The sequence below is a fragment of the Folsomia candida genome, unplaced genomic scaffold, assembly GCF_002217175.1.
Source record: "Folsomia candida strain VU population unplaced genomic scaffold, ASM221717v1 Fcan01_Sc034, whole genome shotgun sequence".
NCBI classification, from domain to species: Eukaryota; Metazoa; Arthropoda; class Collembola; order Entomobryomorpha; family Isotomidae; genus Folsomia; species Folsomia candida.
In genome coordinates this window covers 1,463,179-1,487,291 of record NW_019091226.1, presented here as the reverse complement: position 1 = coordinate 1,487,291, position 24,113 = coordinate 1,463,179, and the positions used below count along the sequence as shown (strand labels likewise).

Below are 24,113 nucleotides of genomic sequence, written 5' to 3'. Positions count from 1 at the left end.
TGTTCCTGTGGTAGAGAAATTATCATCGGTAAACGGGTTACTTTTTTTGGGTTTTTCACCGTACCGTTTGGGGAGAGAGGTCGATTTTTTACCATTGCTTAGGCTTGGGATATCTGTAGCATGTGACGCTTTCTAATCGAAAAGACCTTCATCTTAGAGTCACTTTTCAGTGTTAATCTGGTCTATAAAGTTGAAAGGTCATTTATGTAGCCAAAGTCTCCGGCATCAGCCAGAGATTTTGTGCTATTCTGGTATTTAAAGCATCGGACATCACTGTAGCCTTTCTTGACCTTGGACCACCGAAACTTTTATACCTAAGATAGACACTGTCTCTAGGATTACTTTAATAGTTTTGGCAACCAGATCATAGTTGTACTTGGACTGCTACACTACATCAAACATTGTGCATTTTTTTCTTGTGCAAAAAGTGAAAAATTATTGCCGCGCGCGTGTAGCTAAGCTTCTCCTACTTTTGACCTAGTGACGTAAAGTAAAAACGGTCAACACCAACGATTGGCACTGAATGTATGCACAAACCGCAACTGACGTTTTAAGTTTATGTTGACCCGTTCAAAAACTACGCTCTACTATCACTTTTTATGGTTAGACTATGTATTTATTTACTTATCTATGTATGTAATCTCTACAAAATTGTGGCAGAGGAATCAATTACTTACAATTCGTGAAGCGGTCTATGAATAAGTGAGTAGTCCTCCCTTATGTCTATATGTATGTATTCTGCCGAGCACAAACATTTATTAATGATATACATATACGTAAATTTATAATTTTAGTTCTAACCCGACCAAGCAAAATATGCTGCTTTAACCCATTGATTCAATATTTAATATTTTGTTTCCTCCATGATGGAGCATGCTGTCTTATCTACGTCATGATACTGAAGACCGATTCATTTAATGAGTGCGAGATAGGGTACAGTTCCAAACAGTTGTTCAAAAGTCTTTTTAGCTGTGATTCCCTGTTTCACTCAAATTAAATTTTCAGGTATGTATGTAGATGGTTCTAGATTATTAAGTAGCTTCAGCTACTTAATAATTATGCGAAGACTTTGGTCGTCAGTCTGTGACACAAGAAGTTGGTAAAATTTATCCCACACTGTGCACAAATTACAAAATTTTGAACAAATTTTGCACCACGTTGGATAATTTTGCCCAATTTCTATGTAACCCTCTATGTTGTCCAATGTTGAGTAAATTTTACACAACTTTGTTTAGACTGTAGTTCAAATACTCTAAGAATGCCTTATTTGCCATGAAAAAACAGAAAATGGGACGTCCCCCAAACTTATTTATTTTTGACACACGCGCTTCCTTGATCAATTACCAAGCGATCAATTAAATAAATATGTGCACACTATATTTATCAGTGAATCTAAATTATCCAACATTTTGTTATATGTTGATATCTCAGACTTAACAAAGTCAGTGAAATAAATTTCTCACTAATGCTCGACCAAGGTTTAAATATAAATACGTACATCGGCAAGGCTCCTCTTAAGTTTATCCCAACTCTGCACATAAATTATAACAAAATTACTTTAACAATGTATCAAACTGAATATCTTCCTCGATTGATATTTTTGCTAAAAATATGCAAAATCCTGTCCTGCCACCCATTCGAGTGGGACTCTACATGGGGTCGATATGTCCAGTGCGGGTCACCCATTCGGATCGGCATGTTCAAACTGCAATGCCTCCTCTCCGTCGGTTACTGCACGGCTCAAGGTCTCAACATTTGCTTCGGACCGTTAATGGCAATCCAGAAATTTCAAGGTTTCGGGATCTTCATGACGTACCTGCTAACATGCACGCTTCGATGGAACTACAACCTCGACAACGGCCCGAGCCAGATCATCCACTCCTTTCTGGACTTGGAGGCCACACTCATGACCAATCTACCCCATCTGCCGGTTTCCCTGGAGGCAAAGGCGGTCAAGTTGTATATCCAATGATGCGACGTTTGCATTCCCGCCTTCCCGGTGCTGCTCTTCATTTTATTACGGGTCGCGCCATGCACACCTCCCTTCATGTTTTGCATGCTGCCAGGGTGTCAGGATGCGGAAACTTGCACGGGAAGCCACTTCTCTCGTCTAGGCGTGCATATCTTTGAGGCCTGGATGTCCACACACATAGTTACGTTTAGCTACGTTTTCTTTGTGGGAATCGTTTTCATCCTCGACTTCCTCCGGGTGTTGGAAAGGTTTGCAAATAAACAAGACGTTCATGTTTTCCATAAAATATTAAGAATAGAATTTCGGTTTTAAAAAGTAAATGGGCTAGGAATTCTATATCTATTAAACTATACAAAATCTCTTAGCAAAGGGTAACTTGATAAGAGCAAAGTTTACGAGGATTTAATAAATCCTCGTGAAAATAAATCCGATTTATTTTCATGAATTAAAACGATTTTTCAAGGTTAGTACCATTTTTAAGAGTGCAAGTGATTATTACCAAGTGATTAGATTAAATAATTACAATAAGCAAAATATTGCATGAAGAATATAAACAAACCATTGAAATGAAATTCAAATTCAGCGCACACGTTTACGTTCACGTTAATTCGCACACGCAAAATTCGTACACCCCGTAAACGTAAACGTTAACGCCAAATTTTACGTTTACGTTAGCGTTTACGTGAACTCCCGCTAACTCGCAACCTACCTAATTTGGGTGGCAAATCTTGGTGCATTATGCACAACAAAACAAATGGAAAGTAAAGTCTGTGTGATTGTTGTCCTTACGATGGAGGTCTCGCACCGAATGCTCTTTGGTTTTGATCTTACTACGTATGCTCCCAAACGTATGTAGAAATATGCTGAGCTATTTACGGAAAAGTATAAATAGTGAGACGAACTATGATGCAGCATAATATTTTATGTATATGATGACAGCAGCTTGTTTTCTCCTTTTAAGAAGCCTCACCAGAATTTTTATATTCATTTTTTGGTTTTCAAGCCTGCCAGTAACCAGTAGTGTAGTTTACTCAAAATATGTAGCGCCTATCGGTCTTCAATTTAATTAGTGTGAAATTTATGTATTAGTAACTTTCTAATTCATAAACAAAGTCAAGGATTTTCTGAGGAAACTGCTTTACCTAATTTGGTTAAACTGTTCAGATCGATTCAAAAATTAAAATAAACCACGTGAACTTTTCATTATTAGCTCACCCTGCGTAGCATGAGAGCTAGACGGACAAAACAAAAAATCTAGCTGCCGAAGCTTAACTATTTGGAATGAACACCGTCAGATAATTTTGCAAGAAAAAAATTTGAGAGAGTTACAAACTTTACTTTGTTAATATGTAACCTGCTAACGATGCAGACTGATATTCACTATGAAGAAAAAATTCTTCAATGGTGAAGGTTCAGGGGTACTGGACTGGAAAAATATGAAATTTAACAAAAGATAAGAAGCACATTTTGGTGCGAGGATAAATATACCTCAACTGTTTCTATAGCTTTCATTTATTGTATTTTTATTGGTTTCAAAGTAATACACAAATTACGCTAGTGGTATTCACTTTATTATGATATTGAGACATTCCTGGCCTCGGTAACACTCACACCTCAGATTAGATTTCCATAACACTTGGCTTGACCATCATAGGTACAGTGTACGGAATCATCTCCACTGTTGTAACCACCGTTGTAACCACGGTTGTAACCACGGTTGTAACCTCGGTTATATCCAACGTATCCGCCTCGACCTGCACCAGGAAATGATGAAAAACTGTGACCTATATATTTTCTAAATTATTTATAATTCAGCTGATAAATCTCTCACCTCTACCATAACCACCACCATAACCACGACAGTAAGGATTATTATTTGCATTCCAGAAACCGTTGTATTGGCAGCCTGGGGAGAAATTATATCCATAATTACAGCATCGAGGTGTCCAATTTCCTCCCCTTCCATACCCATATTGCCGCTTGTTGCGAACTGAAATTATGGAATTAGAATTAAAAAGATCTATGTATAGGCTCAGATGATGGAAATTGTTAAATGCTAATGCTAGGAGCAAATATATTGAGGGTATTCATAATTTCTATGTAACGGTAGTATTCTTCGTACCGTAAAATAAATTTGTAAGCGTCGTTAGATTTTCCCGTCGAAAATCGCGTTACCACGCTTATAATATTTACTAAGCTTGACCCCTTGTTTTAAATATACTCGTGAACTATTTTATGATACCATGGATACGAAGAAATACTGAATACCCTCATTGTAGAATGTAATATTACATAATAATGTAATATTTATGTGCATCAATTAAATACCTGAAGCACCATCATACCTGTGCAGCTTCACTCAATTTACCCAAATTGAAGCTTCATTCACGATGAGGGAGTGAAGGAGAGTGAAGCTGAGTGAGGGAGTTGAAAACTTGGATCGAGTGAGTGAAGGTGAGTGAGGGAGGCCCAAATGAGAAATGAGTGGGGTGAAGGGCGAAGGAGACGAAGGCTTCATCTCTTCACTCCTTCTCCTCCGGGGAAGAAGGGTGAAGGAATTTAGGGGAGATAATTAGTTTACATACTCAAATAAGCGTTGCAATATCAACATAGTACCGTCTCGTATTACCCCATGCAATTTTCACCGTGCCCCAGTCCAATGTCACGTTGCCCCAACCCAGTCTCACGTTGCCCCAGCCCAGTCTCACGTTACCCCAGTCGAATCTCACATTGCCCCAGGCCAGTCTCACGTTTCCCCACTAGATGGCGCCAAATTATTTACATTATGATGACGCGAGAGACTGAATTAAGTGAAAGAAAGAGTGAAGGAAATAGATGATTGAGGGGAGTGAGTGACGTGTGAAGAATGAGGGAGTGAAGGGAATGAAGGAGTGAGCATTATATTTATAAGCGAGTGAAGCCTCACTCAGCCTTCCTTCACGTGAGTGAGGGGAGTGAAGGGAATTTGTGTCGAGGTGAAAATGAGTGAAGTTGAGTGAAGGGAAATTCGCTTGCACAGGTATGAGCACCATCTGAGTCGCCCAGGGATGAATTAATTTCATCCATAGGGGAATTATCACTAAGAAATTCGACAGAAGGGGATTGATGGCGTTCTTCCGAGAATGTTGCCACTACGAGGAAACCAAGTAAGACAGTTGTGATGTAGGATTTCATCCTGGAGCGATTTAAATCTGCCTGGCAAACTGAATATTTAAGAATGACTAATTGAATTGCAAAAGATTCTTTCTTTTATATTCAGATTGTCTTAACCGTCATTGCTTAGATTTCACGATTTATCTGTTTCAAGGGACGTATGCATACATATTTAGCTTGGGAGTAAATTACGTCAATATATTTGACGTCAATATCTATATTGAACCCATTGGTGTTATTTTAGTGATGGAATTGAATTGTCATCAGACCTTTTTATTGCAGTTTTGCATGCTATAAATATTACTATGTACGTGTAATGTCACACCGAATGCTTTTAATCCAGGTAAAAATGAACACTTATGTAAATATGATACATACATATTATGGATCGTACCTAAAAAAATGGCTGTGTGTATTACTGCATTTTTTCATGTAAACGAAATCATGCTCCTTCAATTTATGCAAAGTCATATTTACTTACGTTTCGTCAAGCTCGTAATTTTTTATAAGCCCACACGTCAAATGAATGTTTTTTCATACGATTTAAAAAAAGGTGAATTATGAATTGAAAGTATAAATCAAACCTGGTCGGTTGCATAAATTAATTTGACGGCTAGATTGAAAAGCGTAGTTAGTCAAACGAAACTAGCAGTTTAAGCTCAAGTAAAATACATACTACATACATGCATATGTAAATATTACCGTATTATGTAATTATAGCGATGCGTAGGTAGACATATGATTAAACGAATGGTTAATTAGTTTATCGTCGTACTCTGTAGTTTACCATACCGTAAGTGCAGTCTTAACATAATTTTTGAATATCGTATTTAGGTGCTAAATAAATAATGAAAAAAGACGTAAACCTCAATAGTAATATTATCATGTGTTAATTATTTATTTGTGCAAAAACGTGATATTAACTAAAAAGTGTATATCATAACTTGCTTATCATACCTACGCCTTGAAATGCATAAGCCCTACGATAAAATATATGTACTTACTTACATATCATAAGCTTCATAAGGTTGGGAAGAGTTTGTTCAAAATTTTTCTCGATTAGAATAAAATTATAATAAGTATTAATAATTATATATACTGATCATCCTAGCAACGAAAGGTTGATTAGGTTTTAGAAAACCGAAATGAAAAGCCAGTAACATTGACACAAGTGTTTCTTGTAATTATTAAAATTCATCAATGGCCCAGGCAATGCCCGTATATGTAGGAACATAAAGAAAGCGGCAAAAAGACATCAAAAGCGCAAAATATCAGGCAAACAGGCATGATTCCCAAAAAAGCGGAAATTCAAGGTGGATTTGAATTTTAAACGTTTCAAAGTACATACATATGTAAGGATAGCATAAAGGAACTTGATTTAGATAAATGGTTTCCTGAAAATTTTGCTATAGCAACCACACATATTAATAGAAAAGATGAAACCTGATGAAATATAAAGATCTAAACTATATAAAGCAGGCGAGTGTATCGCTGCTGGGTCGGTGGCTTTTTTGAGAAGTTAGCCTCTCCTTTTCTCTCTCCATCCTGCAGAGAGAACAGGAGAGGCTAATTTCACTAATGTTGGGGTAACGGGCTTATCCACGGGCCTATTTTGCACGTCGATTGACGGGCTTCTACACTAGTGACAAAATAATTTATACTTACTCGTACAAATTGCACTGATCGTTTATTGGTTTATAAATAGGGGTATTTAGAGACTTCAATTTTAAGGAGTTTTTGGTATATCTAAGATTTGATTTGATTTGAAGTTCAACAGTTTAACAAATTTATTCAAACATCCTTTTCCTGGGTATGTACAAATCTACCTTAAGCATACACTCCCATATTTTAATCATTTCTTCTTATTTCTCCTCTCAAGCAGAAAAGTTGTACCTATTAACACAATCATGCAAACTATCCCGTAACAGATTCCATTAAAAAACACAGCGGGATGCGTTATGCCCCACCCTCTGATCATGATACAGCGTAACACGCGGATCGGGAAGGTGAGAGGAAGGCAGAAGCAGAAGTACCGGTACCACCACACGACAGACTCGATGGGCCAAACTGTGTCTGAAAATTATATCTCAAATTTATTTAGTGCGTTTTGACATGCAAACTAAATAATGCATGTGTAGAAATATAAGAAAACCCTTTTCGAAAGCAAGTGCCAAAACGTCCGCCGACTACGGATTCTCAGGAATTTAGTCAATTGTATAGCAGCGAGTTTCGCTACCGACGTGTTTGGCATCGTGCCCTTTTTACACTTTTGAGATAGATTTAAAAATCATAATGTCTAGTTACCTGAGGCATATATGTAAATCTGCATTAGAGAAATTCCTGCCAGAAGTGTATCCTTCACGGAGATTTTCAGTGACGCAAGCATATGATAAAGTGCTATAATTACAATCCTGGTCAGATAAAAGATGAGACCGATTAATGCCCAACTTCCTCTTATTTCATCACCCCGATCCCACCAGACGGACGAAATGATCAATCCGGCATGAATTATGGCTATCGGAATGTCGGCGATGTAATAGGAAAGAATCACTTGGTGAAAGTCGACACCCGTCGCCATCGTGCGGGTTAATGTGCCATCATTGGTGTCAAAAACGTGCAGAAATCCCATTGTTGTCGATAAGAGGGCCCACATTCTGCAATAGTTTATGTAAAACTTACGTATGTAAAACTTACGTAATGTATGTGGAAAATAATATGTTTACGAATAATTAGATACATAAAAAGGAACATCGGTACGAAGAACGTGTTCCAGGTGTCGGACATATTTCCGTAGACGGCGTTAAACTATACAAATAAATTTAGCACTGATTCTATTCGATTCTTTATTATTGTGAAATACCGAAAATGGTAGTTTAACTGCCCTTTCATCAATTCCATACTCTGTCGCAATTTGTTGAATCAACTTTTGCATGGATTCATACAATGTCTTCGTAACAAAGTAGGAGTTCATATATTCTGAAAAATGCACGTGTTTAAATTCATTGTTATTAATTATACACTGTGATTAATTTTTTAATTTAAGCAACCTGAATTATCTAATCGAATCGAAATATCTGATCCATTTAAGATTTCTTCATTGGCATGAACATTCCAGACAAGCCGTTTCAGCATGTTTTCAGTAAAATTTCCTGGGAACTTTAAGTAACCTGTTATACTTCCTACTTGAATGGCTTGTAGTGCGTCGAATTCAGTCTCCATGGGCACCTTGCGAAAAATATATTTTATACTCGGGACCGAGTACTCGATACATATGAGGAAATAATTTCCTTCGTCGTAGAAAAATAAAAAAATTACCAGGTTAATATTAGATTTTTCCAGGATGTTTAAAAATCGACACGCATAATCTTTCGCGATTAAAGATTGGTCAACCATTTTATCACAAGCGTGGCCAGATATTGTCCCCAAGTTGAGACCGAGTGAGTCATTTCCAACCGTATACAAAATGAGGTATATGTTCACCAAGAAGCACACTAGCTGGCTCAGGAGGAGTACGTACGACCTTTTCAATGACAGATCTTGATGCCCTTTGGATATGTTGTAGGTCTATACGAGTGTAGAAAAAGTGAAGGAGGGTTAAGGTCCATGGGCCCTACTTCGCCAGCCACACCCCTTTGAAGGAGCGCCCAATGCCAAACTAGCCGCACTAAAAAATTCGCCAAAAATTCAATTTTGCTCGGATTTTCAAAATATTTACATATTCTTGATCCCAGATAGTTGCTTTATCATATCCAACATCAAACCCAACTTTTTTGAAATTTCACACTTTTTCGATACATACCCCTAATCAGAAGATTTTCAAAAATTTCAAAAATTTGAAAAGGGTCGAATTTGATGTTGGATATGATAAAGCAACTATATAGGATCAAGAATATGTAAATATTATGGAAATCCGAGCAAAATTGGATTTTTAGCGAATTTTTTAGTGCGGCTAGTTTGGCATTGGGCGCCCCTTCAAAGGGGTGTGGCTGGCGAACTAGGGCCCATGGACCTTAACCCTCCTTCACTTTTTCTACACTCGTATAGACCTACATCATATCCAAAGGGCATCAAGATCTGGCATTGAAAAGGTCGTACGTATTCCTCCTCAGAGGCACTCTGTTTGTCAAATGTCAGGTTTCAACAAATTGCTATAAGAATTACATCTAAAACAACCTCGCAAAATTCGTACATATATTTTGATTAGTGTTAAAATCAAAACAAATTCCTAGTTCTGAATAAAAAAGAACTTTCCATCGTAGGCCAAAAGTGAACTTTCTTTGGTAGGCAACAGTTCGTTACCACCGTAAAAGAAAGTAGAAATTCACAGAAAAAGGCCACACAAATATCAGTAAAAGTCCCTATAATGTTACTAATTGCCCTAGTAGCTCAGAGGTCAGAGCACTTGACATGAATTCAAGGGAGCCGTGGTTCGATTCCCGGCTGGGTAACAATTTTTGGCATTATTCGGGATTTACGTATTTGATTTCTAAATATTTTGATTGTCATTTAATAACACGCACACTTGAAAATAATGTAACCCCTTTCAAAAATATTTTCGCGTTCAATTCTAAATTAAGTAATCAATTCAATTAAATAAATTTTTCCTAAGTAATGCATTCTACTTTTAATTCCTCGACTATAAATCCAGAGTAAACTTTATTCTTTGTCAAGTAAACGTTCATTCTGGATATTGCATAATTTGGTTAATAGGGAATTGAGACTATTTATTTTTCAAAAGGGTAACATTATTTTTAGGGGTGTACCCACTCACATTTCAGGGATTGGTTTAATATTTAATGTTTGCATTGCTCAACAATTAAAATTTGATATTTTTGTAACTGGGTTCAAGAATGGAGAGTTTGTGTTTGGATAGAGGTCTGGCAAAGACAAATGCGTCAAAACCTACAGCTTTATGGACAAGTTCATTACAAACTTACAATGGGTATCTTGTAAATACAATCAAATTCCGGATTGTGAGTGCCTTCAGTTGAGAATAGTAGTTCTTCGAGTGTTCGTAAAGATCTGAAATTTTCGACTGTGGAATTGCCCGAATTGGTTCTGCGTTCAAGATATTGCCATTTACAACTCCAACTTTTAGTAATTGGACCTCCTGGAAAATTTCATTCTCCATTCTTGAGAATTTAGAAATGCGTTGGGTTGTAATGTTATGTGTTTGAGAAATATTCGTTTTGCAAAAGTGTAACATTATGTCGTCGAGTGTGGTTGCGTTCAGTTTAGAATTTGTACCTGGAATGGCAAATCAAATAAATGTTTACTTCACTTTCTAAATACACAAAGACTGTGCAAAAAATGTCAAAAATTAATTGTATGAAAAATTCAGGACCATATTTTTCTAGTAACGCATTCGGCGAATCTTGCACCAACATTCGGCCATCTCGTAGGTATCCAATCTGAAATTTTAGTCTTTTAATTTTAACGTTAATCATAAACAGTTGCCTAAAAATTTTCATTTTACGTACACACTGTATATTACACAGTTTGCAATTGTCTTGAATGTTTTGTTATGTTTGGTGAAATTTTTTTCCTTTATCTATACACAAACATTTGCAAATCAGTTAATTGCATACCTTTGCGCAGTGTCTTGTTTCTTGAACGTAGTGAGTTGTAAGGAAAATCGTTGTTCCTATGGATTTAACAAGACCTTCCAAATAATCCCAGATTCTGAAATTATGTTCATCTATATGTACATAAATACATATGTACATACCTGGCAAATATTAGTATACATTTGTACATTGTTAACTTCACATACCGTTGTCGTAAAACCGGATCAATCCCGACCGTGGCCTCATCCAATACAAGAATTTGAGGCTCATGCAGCAAAGCCACGCCGAGAGAGACGCGGAGCCTCTCCCCACCGCTTAATTGGTAAATAAGTAACAAATTTGTGTTCAAGCGGCATCAATCTGTAGAGGACTATTTAACTAGTTCTGCATTTGTACCTGATGTTATTCACACTGTTGTTCAAACATGGTAGATTCAAGACTATTTTTAGGTTTGCCAGGTTGCATAAAATCTTATCTAACGGCATACAATAAAGTCTTCCGTAGTAAATGAAGGTTTCCAAAATTGTAAAGGTTTCGTAGAGACATGTTTCCTGTTATAAATGTACGCACTTGGTCTCAGATGACATTGTAAAACTTAGAAAACTTGGAAAAATATGTTATTAAATATATATGCATGCATGACATCAATTGCGTCCGTAACATGTACCTGTGGCATATATACTAGTAAACCCCCAGGCTTCCCGTTTCGAAATGTCGACATATTTCTTCTGAATAACTCAATTTTTCCTTCGTCTAACTCCTGGATTCCCACGATGCAAGAAAGCAGCGTTGTTTTCCTAATTAGTCAAAATGCTTATTGAGTTATGGATAATTGTTCATTAATGTTTACATCTATTGTCAAAACTTATATAATGATTAATTGACAAATTTACAATTACCCACATCCACTCGGTCCAAGAAGTGCTATGAATAGCTATGATATGAATAGCTATGAAATACATGATTGTTAGTTTCTTTTCAATCTGTGATGTATACAGGTTATGACAATATAGTGATTTTTCGGCAGCGAATTAGGGCATCCAGAATCGGAAAATTTTCAAAAACCGGTTTTCGATTTTTCCGATTTTGGAAAACTTTGGTAAAACCGGTTTTCGATTTTTCCGGTTTTTTAAATTTTTGTAGAACCGGTTTTCGATTTTCTCCAAAACCGGTTTTAAACCGGTTTTCAAACCGGTTTTCTACAAAATTTTAAAAAGGTGTTAAATATAATGTGGTAAAATTTAAAGTTGGACAAACTTTTTGCATTAATTTCGGGACAAATATTTCAGAACAATTGATTTTTGCATGAAACACGAGAAATCACTAATATTTTGTAGTTCTAAAACAATTTTTATCAAAAATCTAAAACCGGTTTTCGAGTGTGATAAAACCGGTTTTTTACAAAATCGTTTTTTCAGAAAATTATAAAACCGGTTTTCGAGTAAATCGAAAACCGGTTTTTAACCGGTTTTACAAAATCGGAAAAACCGGTTTTGGATGCCCTACAGCGAATCTCGAAAATTAAAGGTACAAGAAATCAGATTTATCGGCAGGGGCTGTGAGAGGCGACATTGGTCACAACCGCTACCAACACGGCAGGAACCACGATCAGCCGAACCGGCAATGTCCACCGGAATTCCGGATGTAGATAATTATCCAAGCGGGTTAGAAATGTTGCATCAATAACAACGAGGCCGTTAGATGCAGTGAATTTTATCCCATCATCAGTAAAAACTTAAGGCCAACGGAGATCTTACATTGTTCCTTTCTCCACCGTGATGTCCACTCCATCCAAAATCACCTTGTTCGAGTAGGATTTCCTGCCAGAAATGATCTTTAATGCTGCACAATCGGCCACGCTGAGCATTTTTAGGCTTGTTTTTAAATATTTTATTGTAATAATTGACCTGGAAATTTAACTTTCTTGATGATAAGCTAAACAATAAATGAGGGATATATTAGTTCCAAGATGATGCGAAATGTGCAATGTAGCATTTAAACCATAATGAATTATTGCATCTGATAACATGCAAGGTGATTCCTGCCTGACGTCAATCCGGAAAGAGGATTCACCAATAAATTAGACATTGGAGGTGAAGAGAGAATCTAGCATTGAATGAAGTTTTGAATATGGAAATACATACATATTTATTTATACACATTCAACAATGTATACACACTGGTTTATTATCTAAACAGATAAATACATAACCAATTTGCATACACATATACGTACATCACATGTGTACAATTTGCATACTAATCATAAGTCAGGAAATAAAAATGCACACATACATGTACATAAATTTAATTAATTAATTTTACAATGCTCGTTGGTTTCCCAGCTTGAAGATTGATGTTAACGAGATAAATACCTTGTTTAGTAAACATCTTGGTGGGTTTCATGAGAAGATGTGTATCGGATTGGTTAAGTACATATGTATGTACCCAAGTATCTGTACTCGCAGAATCCTTAATTCACTTATGGTAGTCACGCTACTGCAAATGTGTTACCTAGGTCAACAATTTTGTGATTTTAATTGCAACGTGAACTATTTACATAAACTAACAAGTCTAAATATTTGCATATGTAAATCCTAAAGTTTCCCAAGGTAAACTCACATACGTGGATCGTCCAATAATTTGGTTATGAAAATAAATCCATGACATTGACCTTCTCAGTTAAATCGTTTTATTAGCACAGCGATAATTTTTTTCTCACAATATGCACATACGAGGGGACAACAGAAAGTATCCGTTCTGACCATGTTCCTGCAATAAATTTGGGGTACCTGCTCTACAGAGACTGGCGGATTAAAGATATTGGGATTAAGGATTGAGATTGAGGATTCAATTTAAAATCTTGGGATTGAGATTGGGCATTATAGATTAATTTTTCAAATTTTGGGATTAAGGATTTGGATTAGGGATTGAATTTAATCTGGGATTAGGATTGATGCGGGATTAAATTTAATCTGGGATTGGGATTAACACGGGATTAAATTTAGGGTTTACCTGGTATGGAAATTAATTTACATAGTCGTGGATTAATTGTTTGCATTAAAGTGCATTATTATGCCAGACTTTTAAATTAATTAAACAAATCTCTGAACTTCTGAAAATGAAATCTTTTGGACATTTTGCATGCAAAATTAGATTGCTTGTGAATACAATTTCTAAGTCGCAATTAAATATTTTTTGTGCTAAAAATTACACAGAGGAAGAATTATAATTTTATTCTTGGTGCTATTTTAACGAACAGCTTCGATCATAGTTTGGTCAAAGTACTCACATTTCTTTATAAGCTCACACAAAATTTGAACATTATGGATTGAGGGTACCGCGATACGAGTAGTTTTGCAAAATATTGTGAAGTATTTTTAAATGTTTGATAAAAATGGACGCAATGCAATCAATTTTCGAAAGGGGAGCGATCTAAAGAGAAGTTTGCTTTTCAAGTTTTTAGTCAATACAAATTTAATCCCATTTTAATCCAATTTTAATCCCACTTTTGGATTAAAGTTGACTGAGTTGGATTGGGGATTAGGGATTAAGGATTAAAATTCAAAAACTCGGGATTAAGGATTGAGATTAAGGATTAATTAATCCCCAATCCCAATCCCCAATCCTTAATCCGGGATTGACCAGTCTCTGCTGCTCTATAATTTTTGAGAGTGGTCCCCTGCGAGGTCAACCCTCTTGGTCCGTTAAATTTAAAATACTCCATCCCGGTTTTATGACTAATTTTCGAAAAAAGTCAAAACCGCTGATTTCACCCCATGTATCGTCGAAATCTCCTCCCCCTGAGGTTTTTTTTAAATGTCGAAATACACAGGAGTTACCAGAGGCCAGGTGTGGACTGTAAGCGGGATGAAATAATTTTGACATTTTTTGGCTTAAAATGGCACCTTTCGAAAGTTTGGATTTTTTATTGAAAATTCGTCGTCAGAGTTTTTTCGTGAGCAACGCGATTTTTGTTCTCGTATTTTCTCAACAATGGCTTGGGTTAAAATTTCAAAATTGTGGTAGAATACGCACCATGGTTGGTGGTTTTCGGAGCCGCAACGTCCAGTACCAGAAGTCCTTCTGAGTCTCAAAAACCGTAGTAGGGGTTCCAGTCCCGGGATTTTTGGGGATTCTATTCTCGGGAATTCCCGGGAAACGGGATCCCGAAATCCCGGGATTTTAATAATTGAAATCCCGGGATTTCGGGATTTTTCAATTTGTCATTCTGGACTAAAAATTCCTTATATTTGGCTTTTAGTAGCGGGTTTACATTATTTTCGGTTATAGTATTAGTAAGAAAAAGTTTCGATGAGCATTATGCTCAGAGCATAACCTGTCAAAATTCATTCTCAACTCCAAGATTAAAGCTTTAAACATCATGGGAACTTCCTATGATGTTCAAAGATGATGTTCTTTACATGGCGTACATATATCTAAATCTTATAGTTCATAAGTAAAATTTGCAATATAAACTTAAAATTTTCTAATTTCGATGTCAGATTTAAATTTGAAGGAAGAAATAAAACTTACCCTCGGTATAAGTATATAATCTGAAATCAGTTATGCTCAAAAAAGCTAACATGTTAGAAATATATAATTTCGAATTTTAGTCGATCAATTTAAGGCTGAATAAACGAGGTAGTTCATATATTTGAACTTGAAATTTTTGAATTGTCTAATTGTAGTTTTTTTATAATAGTACCCAAATAATAAACGTAAATTTATTCCTTTCAGGTCAGGTTAAAATGCTAGCAAATCGTTGATTAATTATTTCTGGTTTGAAAGTATCTGTAATGAAATTTTTAAAATATTTCTTATCACCTCTCCAAGACAAAGGGCGGAAAAATAGACTATCACATTGCACCGAAAGTTTATATTTGCAAGCAGACACGCCACTATATTATCGCTAATTTGTATTTATTTTGAGAAGGCCAGAAAATTCCATATGTTATAATAATACATTCTTATGGATGCACAGGTCTCGAAAAATATAAGTATGCACGTGCATAAGTAGTATAAATATGCTTGTATTCGGTACTTTTTAAAGTTATTTACCTTTTTGCATACCCAAATTTAACTAATTTCAAGCTGTGACGAAATTTTTGAATTTCGGGAAAAAATCCCGGGATTTTGTACGGTTAAAACCGGGAATCCCGATTCCTGGGATTTAAAAAATCGTCCGGGATTGCAATCCCTAAACCGTAGTGATTATGTACCAAAATAGCAATTTCAGCATCACTATTACTCCTTTGTGAGTGGATGCTTCCACTGCTTGCTTCTTGGCTCACTATCAGTGCCATAAAAATGAACTAAGGTTCATTCCCCAGTGACTAAATGCAAAAAGAAGTACACGTTTCGGTTTTGAAGGTCAAAATCTACGTAACAAACCTTGGCTAAATTTTATCTGTTTTGCCTGTTTCGCGGTTTTTGATCACATCAGACGATCTCCTCGACTCGGCCGTGATCGTGAATTTTTAAGCTATGAGATCTGAGACACATATAAGTTTATCTCGCACACCAACAAAAAACCTGGGGGAAAATGAGCCTCCTTCAAGGTCAGAACGGATACTTTCTGTGGTCCCCTCGTATTCTGCATATACGTGCAGTGTGCATACAATGTATTTACTTGTTTTAGTTAAGTATTTTACATTTCTCCTATATATTTAACATATGTGTGTACATGGTGTCCACCTTTACCGACATCTTGGATTTTTAATGAATGAATGAGTTTGATGTCTGATATGAAGATATTAATCTACGTGTTGTGTTTCTTTAATAATTCACTGAGTGTTTGGGCCCAGTTATGTTTTGTGATCGATCTACTTCCCCAACGAAGTTAATATCTTGTACATTGTCCGAAGAATAAATCCTCGCTTCGATTGAGCAGTTTAGCTAGGAATTTTAGGGAATACTTAACCCTTTAACGTGTATGTTTAACGACAAGAAAATGCATTAAATCAGGGACACTATAAGTATGTTGTGGTCATGGCGCGGGAGGAGAAATTCAGGTGTTTTTAATAAAACTCGAAAAACTGAAAAATCAAAACTTTAACATTGAGTTGTATAGGGAAATATCCACATTTTCGGGAAGAAAATCTTCAAATTTAGCATTGTGTTGGCATAGGAGAAATCCCTCAAAATTGCAACAAATTTTAGGTCGCGGAGAGAAAATGGTGAAAATCGATGACCTCCTAGAAACGACAATTGTCTTCCTTCCGCGCCATGACCACGATTTTTCAGGACGGCTTTTGTCTTCCTCCCGAATTAAACCATTTTTGGAATTTAATCTATTTACGGGCTACCCTCTATTTTATCCAATATTGACTAAATTTTACACAACTTTGTTTATTGCGTAGTACAAATACCCGCAGAGTGCCTTATTTGCCGTGGAAAACAGAAAATGGGACGCCCCAAAAATTTATTTACATTTGACACACGCGCTTCCTTGGTCAATTACCAAGCGATCAATTAAATAAATATGTGCACACTATACATATATATTTATCTATGAATTGAAATCGACGTTCTCCGACATTTTATTATAGCTATCGGATTTGACAAAGTCAGTGAATAAAATTTCTCAAAAATGCTCAAGTAAGGTCAACTAATAAGTAGGCAAGGCTAACCGCAAGTTCATCCCAACTCTGCTCATCAATTATCACAAAATTACTTTAACAATGTATCAAACTGAATATCTTCCTCGATTGATATTTTTGCTAAAAATATGCAAACTCCTATCCTGCCACCCGTTCGAGTGGGACGCTAAATCGGATCGATTAATCCAGTGCCGGTCACCCATTCGGATCGGAATGTTCAAACTGCAGTGCCTCCTCTCCGTCGGTTACTGCACGACTCAAGGTCTAAACATTTTCTTCGGACCGTTAACAACAATTGAGAAATTTCAAGGTTTCGGTATCTTCATGACGTACCTGCTGGCATCCACGATTCGCTGGAACTACAACCTAGACAATGGCCCGAGCCAAGTCATCCACGCTTTCCTGGATGTGGAGGCCACACTTATGTTCAATCTTCCCCATCTCCCGGCTTCCCTGGAGACAAAGGCTGTCAAGCTGTACATCCAATTATGCGACGTTTGCATTCCCGCGTTCCCGGTTCTGCTCTTCATTTTATTGCGGGTCGCCCCATGCACGCCGCCATTCATACTGTCCATGCTGCTCGGTTGTCAAGATGCGGATACTTGTATTGGAAGCTACTTGGGGGTGCATATCTTTGAGGCCTGGATGTCTGCACACATTGTGTACTCTGCCGGAATTGTGGCGTGCTACGTCTTCTTTGTAGGAATCGTTTTCATCCTCAACTTTCTCCGAGTGTTGGAAAGGTTCGTAGATAAAAAACGGATATTTTCCCTAAAATCCTAATAGGTTAAGGTTTTCAAAAGTAAATGCACTATCAATTCTATACCAAGTAAGTAAACGATACGAAATCAATTAGGAAAGGTTATTAATGACTTGATAGGAGTAAAGTTTACTCCGGATTTAGTATCATGGATTTAAATGATTTTCAAAAGGGTATCTTTTAGAGTGCAAGTGATCATTACAATTTCGGTAGTGGTCGAAAATCATTCAATTACCGAAATGGTAATGATCGAAACCGACGACGAAGATTTTTTCTGTATGTACATATGTTAACTAGTGCCGAAACACGAAGTATCGCAAAAAGATGATGTTTACAATTATAGGTGGCTAATTATACCACAATTGGCATACTTTCCCTTAGAATTTCCGCTATTAATTATAATTCTTACATCTGCAAGGCAGTAGAAAAGTAATTTTTCCTTCGTCTCGAATCGAATCTTTCCCCAATTTGAGATTGAAGTATTATGAGACCAGTTGTAACTACATTCATAAAGATTGAACACAAATTTTCAATGTTAAGGTTCAATAACAAAATTCGCCACTTTGCTAACCTTTTCCATAATACTGAAAAACTCAAAAACTTTTGGACTTATGAAAAATTGATATTTGCATAGGTTACCTATGTTTCTTACATTTTAAATCCGATACCCATCGTCCCCTCATAATAAGTGTCTAAACTGATAACAAACCCAATTTTCCACAGCCATATCACAAACCAGTTGGGCGATCACTCCGACTACATCAGACTCTATCGGGTCGTTCAAATCCTGGAGAAATCATTGAACGCCCACTTTTCTGAGAGGATCCTCCCAGCGATAATGTTTTGCAACCCGGTAGTTGAAATATTCGGGCTTTTTGTGTGCATCAGTTTGTCGAAAGATATCCCAATGCCGGGCTTTCTCGTGTTCCCCTTGATGACGACTATTACCGGGATTAATAACATTCTTATAGTCGCCCTTGCATCAAAGTTTCACAGTTCGTCGGGACACGTGCTGGCCTGCTAGGAAGAGGTGACCCGGTCAAAAAGGGCGAAGCTGATGAGGAGGCAGCTCCGAGCTTGTAGCGTCCTCAAGATCCGGTTTGTTTCGAACTTTGTCGAGAGAGGGACCCCGTTCGTGTTGCAGGATTTTTGCATTAATCAAACCATATCTCTAATATTGCTCAAGAGAGACGGGAAATAATTCCATTTTATTATTTGGTTGGCAAATCCAGGGGAACATGGTGCATTGTGTACAACAAATCTAATGTAAAGTAAAATCTGTGCGATTGCTGTCCTCCTTAAAATATGTAGAGGTCTCCCGTATGCTCTCCGGTTTTGATGAAACTACACATGCGCCGAAACGCATGGAAGTTGCTGAACTAGTTACGTCAAATTATAAATCGTTAGACGAATACTGATGTAGCATAGTATGTATTTTAGTATATGATGATAAGAGCTCGTTTTCTCTTTTTCAGCAAGCTTCACCTAATCTTTTTTTGTTATTTTTGTCAAGCCTGCCAGTAACCAATAGTGTAGTTTAATAAATTTATGCATGTAGTGTCTATGTATCAGTCATAAATTTAGTTAATGTAAAAGTTATGCATTATATATGTGTCTAGTAACTTTCTTATTACTAAACAAAATGATGGATTTGGTGAGGAAAGCGCATTACCCTAATTTGGTTAAGCTGTTCAGATGGATACAAAAATTACAACAGACCCGTTGGAAGTTTCATTATTAAATATTCCACTAATTTTTAATTTGTATACCTACATATGTATGAATGGCGACCCAAATTTTAAGAAGTTTTTGGCATATGTATGCGTTTAAATATTTAAAAATCAAATTTGTTCAAACTTTCTTATCCTGAATATGTACATAGGTACTTATCTGCAAACTTTGAGCATTCACATGCATATGTAAATCATTTCTTTTTATTTCTCCTCTCAAGCAGAAAAGTTGTAATTGTGTTAGCAATTATGAAAAGTATCCCGAAACAGACTCCATTGAGAAACACGGTCGGGTGCGTTATTCCCCACCCTCTTATCATGATACAGCGCAACACACGCATCCGTAGGGTGTTTGGAAGGCAGAAGCAGAAGTACCGGTACCACCACACGACTGACTCGATGGGCCAAAATGTATCTGGAAAATTAAATCTCAAATTTATTTAGTAGATTTTGACTTTCAGATAAGCTCCTTTTCAAGCTGTCGGATCTTATCGCCACACAAGAATAAAATGGGAATCCCATGTTCCTAAGCGTGAAACGGAGTTTAATACATAGTGCATATTACATAAATACTATGAATTTACTTAGCCTTAATATTCGCCGAATCATTATACTGAACACAATTAGTGTCATAATTATCCGACCAGGTTTTGGCCTGGCTTATCTCGAAGGTGCACAATTCTAAATACTTGCGCAAATGAAGCCCAATTGTGGCTGGATGCGGTTAATGTTTTCGAAAAATGTCAAACAGGTCAAACTTCAACCAGGAGATAACTTCAACTTTCAATGGAGCTCTCATACATAAACCCATGCTCACAGGTTTAGACTTAACAAGTGTGAATCGATCATAAATTTAATTAGTATGCAATTTGCAAACGGCACTATCTGCTAATTCGGACGTTTGGCAGATATATTTGCATATGAGGAGAAGAAAACCCGCAGTAAATTTGGAAACTTAAACTTTGTCAACTTTTATCCTGTTTTTATGCTAATATCTACACCAAACTTTAGCATTGGCAGATAGTGCGCTTTGAAAATTTCATACTAACTCAACTTATGAATCATTGACACTATGGTGCATCTTAAAAGTATTGAGCATCGGCCAATGTTAATAAATCCAAAAGGCTAAATGGCCGACCATTCCATAAGCTATAACATGTAAAGTTTCTAAATTAATTGCACGGTCATTTCGTGATGGATTTTCAAAATGGAGCCCGTTTTGGAAACCTTGGACCATGGGGAGAAATATATATTTTCAGATTTTTCAAATTCGGCCCCACCCCCTCGAAATCCAGGTCACAAGGTCAAAAAACAAGTAACACTTCTTTATCGGATTTTAAAATTTTACGACTGGATTCGACGCACCTGGGGGTAAATTCGTAACGGCAATGGTCAGGTCATCATATTCAGCGACTAGTTGGCCGCACCCCCTGCTTTGGAGTCATTGTGGGGGTGGTCAAATGTCAAATCAACACACTTAATGTAGTAAAAAATTTCCCCCCCCCCACCGTAGTTTCCGAAGTTCAACGTCGACAGCACACGTGATCTTGCCAAGGCCCCTATGTGAAAGACATTCCATTGCCGTAGACCCCATGGCGACAGGGGCCGTGGTTATCGGCGCTTTTGCCAATACCTTACCAATGCACGCCATGCGACATATCATTTTTCTCAGGCCGGTAAGGAGATTTCAGTGGCATATTTCAAATTTTAATATGCCACACCCCCTGTGGGTGTGGCTATAGGTATCCAATGGATAAATTTAAACCTGGTCATGTGACATATCAATTTTCTCAGCTCACCAAGAGGGTTTCAATGACGTAGTTAAAATTTAGTAAACCACGCCCCCTGTGGGTGTGGCCGTCGCTATCCAGTGAATCAACTTAAACCTGGTCATGCGACATATCAATCTTCTTAGGACGCTAAGCGGATTTCATTAACGTAGTTAAAATTTAAAAAGCCACACCCCCTGTGGGTGTGGCTATAGGTATCCAATGGATAAATCTAAACCTGGTCATGTAACATATCAATTTTCTCAGCTCGCCGGGGGGATTTCACTGACATATTTAAAATTTAGTAAACCACACCCCCTGTGGGTGTGGCCGTTGGTATGCAGTGAATCAACTTAAACCTAGTCATGCGACATGTCAATCTTCTTACGACGTTAAGTGGATTTCATTGACGTAGTTAAAATTAAAAAAACCACGCCCTCTATGGGTGTGGTTCAGCGCCCGATTTTGAAAATTTGCTCCCGGGGCAAGATCGCGACGGCGCCCCTGTAGTGGAATTTTTTGAGTGGTAAATATATATCTAGTATCTACTTTTAGTGCCTTTTTCACCAACACTTTGTAAAAGCGATATAAGTTTTCTACGTTAATACAGAGTTAATTTTTCATAACGATTTGTATATTGCTATAATTTTAAAACGAGGGTGCCCTTTTGGAGACCTAGGAGCAATTGCTTCATTCGGACATCAAACTATGAGGACTTAACTAGATAAATTTCAGTGAAACTTCTGGTTACACAGAAGATTAAGTGCTCAGGTAAATCTAAAAATTAAATTATGGGCAAAAATAAATGTAAATATGTGTAATACACATTGTGTATTGACTAGTATCACTTTTCGAATTTATACAAATATTCTTGTATTGGTGTGTGTTCAGAATTGCTTTTGAGTTAAAAAATGCATTTTTTATGTAGAGCTTAATACATTGTTTTCATAATTTCCAAATTTCTAAATTTGGGGAAATTTAATTAACATCAATGATTTAAAACTTTTCTAAGTAAGTCAACTGAACTCTCTAAACTAAGTTTTCACAGTGAAATCACTGATAAAAGACTAATATTTTTATGTCTTCGATTTTTTATTCCTCGCAAACGTTCTAATAGTTTAGCATCATCAAGCTAATTTCGGATACTATTTAAATATGAAATTTATGAGGATTAGTAACACCTAAAAACATGTTACCAAGTAATCACCTGTGGAGATAATGCCCCCTTAAGGTGTCCAAGGTTGACGTGACGAATTGTTCAGTTTTTGTGCTACAAAAGTTGTTTGAGGTATTTTTTAAGGCTTGCATATGTACTTAACTATTCAGATGGCATCAAAATCTTCAAAAAAAAGTCTTGCCCCAGATCGTCATTCCTTCACACTGTCCTTCCATTCAGCTTAAGTATTTCCTGCCTTTCTTATAAAATTAGCATAAATAGGCCGAAGAAATGTAATCAGCTAGACAAAGTAAATAGGTTGCTCGCGATATTGGTTCCTGAGGTTTAGTTACTAGCGCAATTAGGTATTTGACATATTTGAGCATCTATGTAAATATATAGTTTGTTCAATGTTGTGTAACGACTGCACTGTCCGTAAATTGCGTCTTTAATTTTTTGATATGTTAGTGAATAACAATAAACCTGTGGGTCCCTGCCGGCGCCCCCAGAATTTGGTGCCCTGGGCAATTGCCCCGGTTGCCCTCCCCAATTTCGGGGCCTGGTGTGGTTATACGTATCCTGTGAATCTACTTAAACCGGGTCATGGGTCATCCCATGGTTGTTGCCTTTGCTCGCGAAGGCGACCACGATGGAAGGCTTAATATATGATAAATTAAGCCCCCTGTAGGTGTGGTTGTTTGCTTCCAGCGGATTTTGCGAAACTGTCATGTGATCTGCAAATATTCTCACCTCCTCAGGTCGATCAAAGTTACGTAATTCAAAGTTAAAAAACCACGCCCACAATGGGTGTGGTTTGAACACATGTGCAAATCTTGGAAACCAGGTAATGCGAATTGCAAAATAATCAGTAGCATCGAATTCATCCCCAAGGTAACCAGCCAAGTGCAAATACGATGACCACAAGCCCTGGTGGTGTGGTTTCCATTTTAAATTTGCTTGGAAGCGATGACCATGGAGGTATAAAAATGACGCTTTATTATGAGTCATCCGAAATGGTTTCGTCAATCTCGAAAAGTCGTTGCTGTCAACAAACAAGGACACAGTTCCCGTATTTTAATTATTCTGCAAAATCATGGAGATGCTGCATTAAATATTTAAAAAATGGTTTTTTCACATCGCTTGGTTTTGTAAAACTCGAGCAATCCAGCCCAATTGGACGTGTGACTATGAATTACATAACTTTGATCGCGTAACGAGCTTTGAAAATTTACACGCCGGGCGAGTACTTGTTTCGCCAAATTTACGGGGAACAGAAAACCACACCCCTACAGGGGGAGTGGTTTCACATGTTTTAATTATTTCGTCGTGGTAACCTTGGCGTGCTGACAAAACTGATATGTCGCATGACCCACTTGAAGTAGATTCCCTGGATAATGATAGCCA

The 24,113-nt window shown here is 37.0% G+C and overlaps 3 protein-coding genes across 3 annotated transcripts in view; all 3 read right to left on the bottom strand.

The window, feature by feature from the left end:
• Positions 1-3,475: 3,475 nt before the first annotated feature.
• On the bottom strand, positions 3,476-5,170 carry LOC118439350. The gene is made up of 3 exons (XM_035860599.1): positions 4,301-5,170; positions 3,804-3,962; positions 3,476-3,726 (listed from the first exon to the last, which is right to left on the bottom strand). Exons 1-3 carry the CDS (start codon positions 4,313-4,315, stop codon positions 3,592-3,594), a joined length of 309 nt encoding a protein of 102 aa, XP_035716492.1. The 5' UTR covers positions 4,316-5,170; the 3' UTR covers positions 3,476-3,591.
• A 1,122-nt stretch (positions 5,171-6,292) lies between these two features.
• LOC118439355 lies at positions 6,293-8,665 on the bottom strand. Its single transcript, XM_035860608.1, has 6 exons — positions 8,441-8,665; positions 8,173-8,350; positions 7,986-8,101; positions 7,863-7,930; positions 7,430-7,779; positions 6,293-7,198 (listed from the first exon to the last, which is right to left on the bottom strand). Exons 1-6 carry the CDS (start codon positions 8,516-8,518, stop codon positions 6,978-6,980), a joined length of 1,011 nt encoding a protein of 336 aa, XP_035716501.1. The 5' UTR covers positions 8,519-8,665; the 3' UTR covers positions 6,293-6,977.
• A 1,852-nt stretch (positions 8,666-10,517) lies between these two features.
• LOC110860808 (ABC transporter G family member 23) overlaps positions 10,518-24,113 on the bottom strand; it is a 60,512-nt gene continuing 46,916 nt past the window's right edge. The window contains exon 22 of the transcript XR_004837364.1: positions 10,518-10,536. The gene's annotated coding sequence lies outside the window, so the exon portion shown is untranslated. The remainder of the gene's footprint in view (positions 10,537-24,113) is intronic.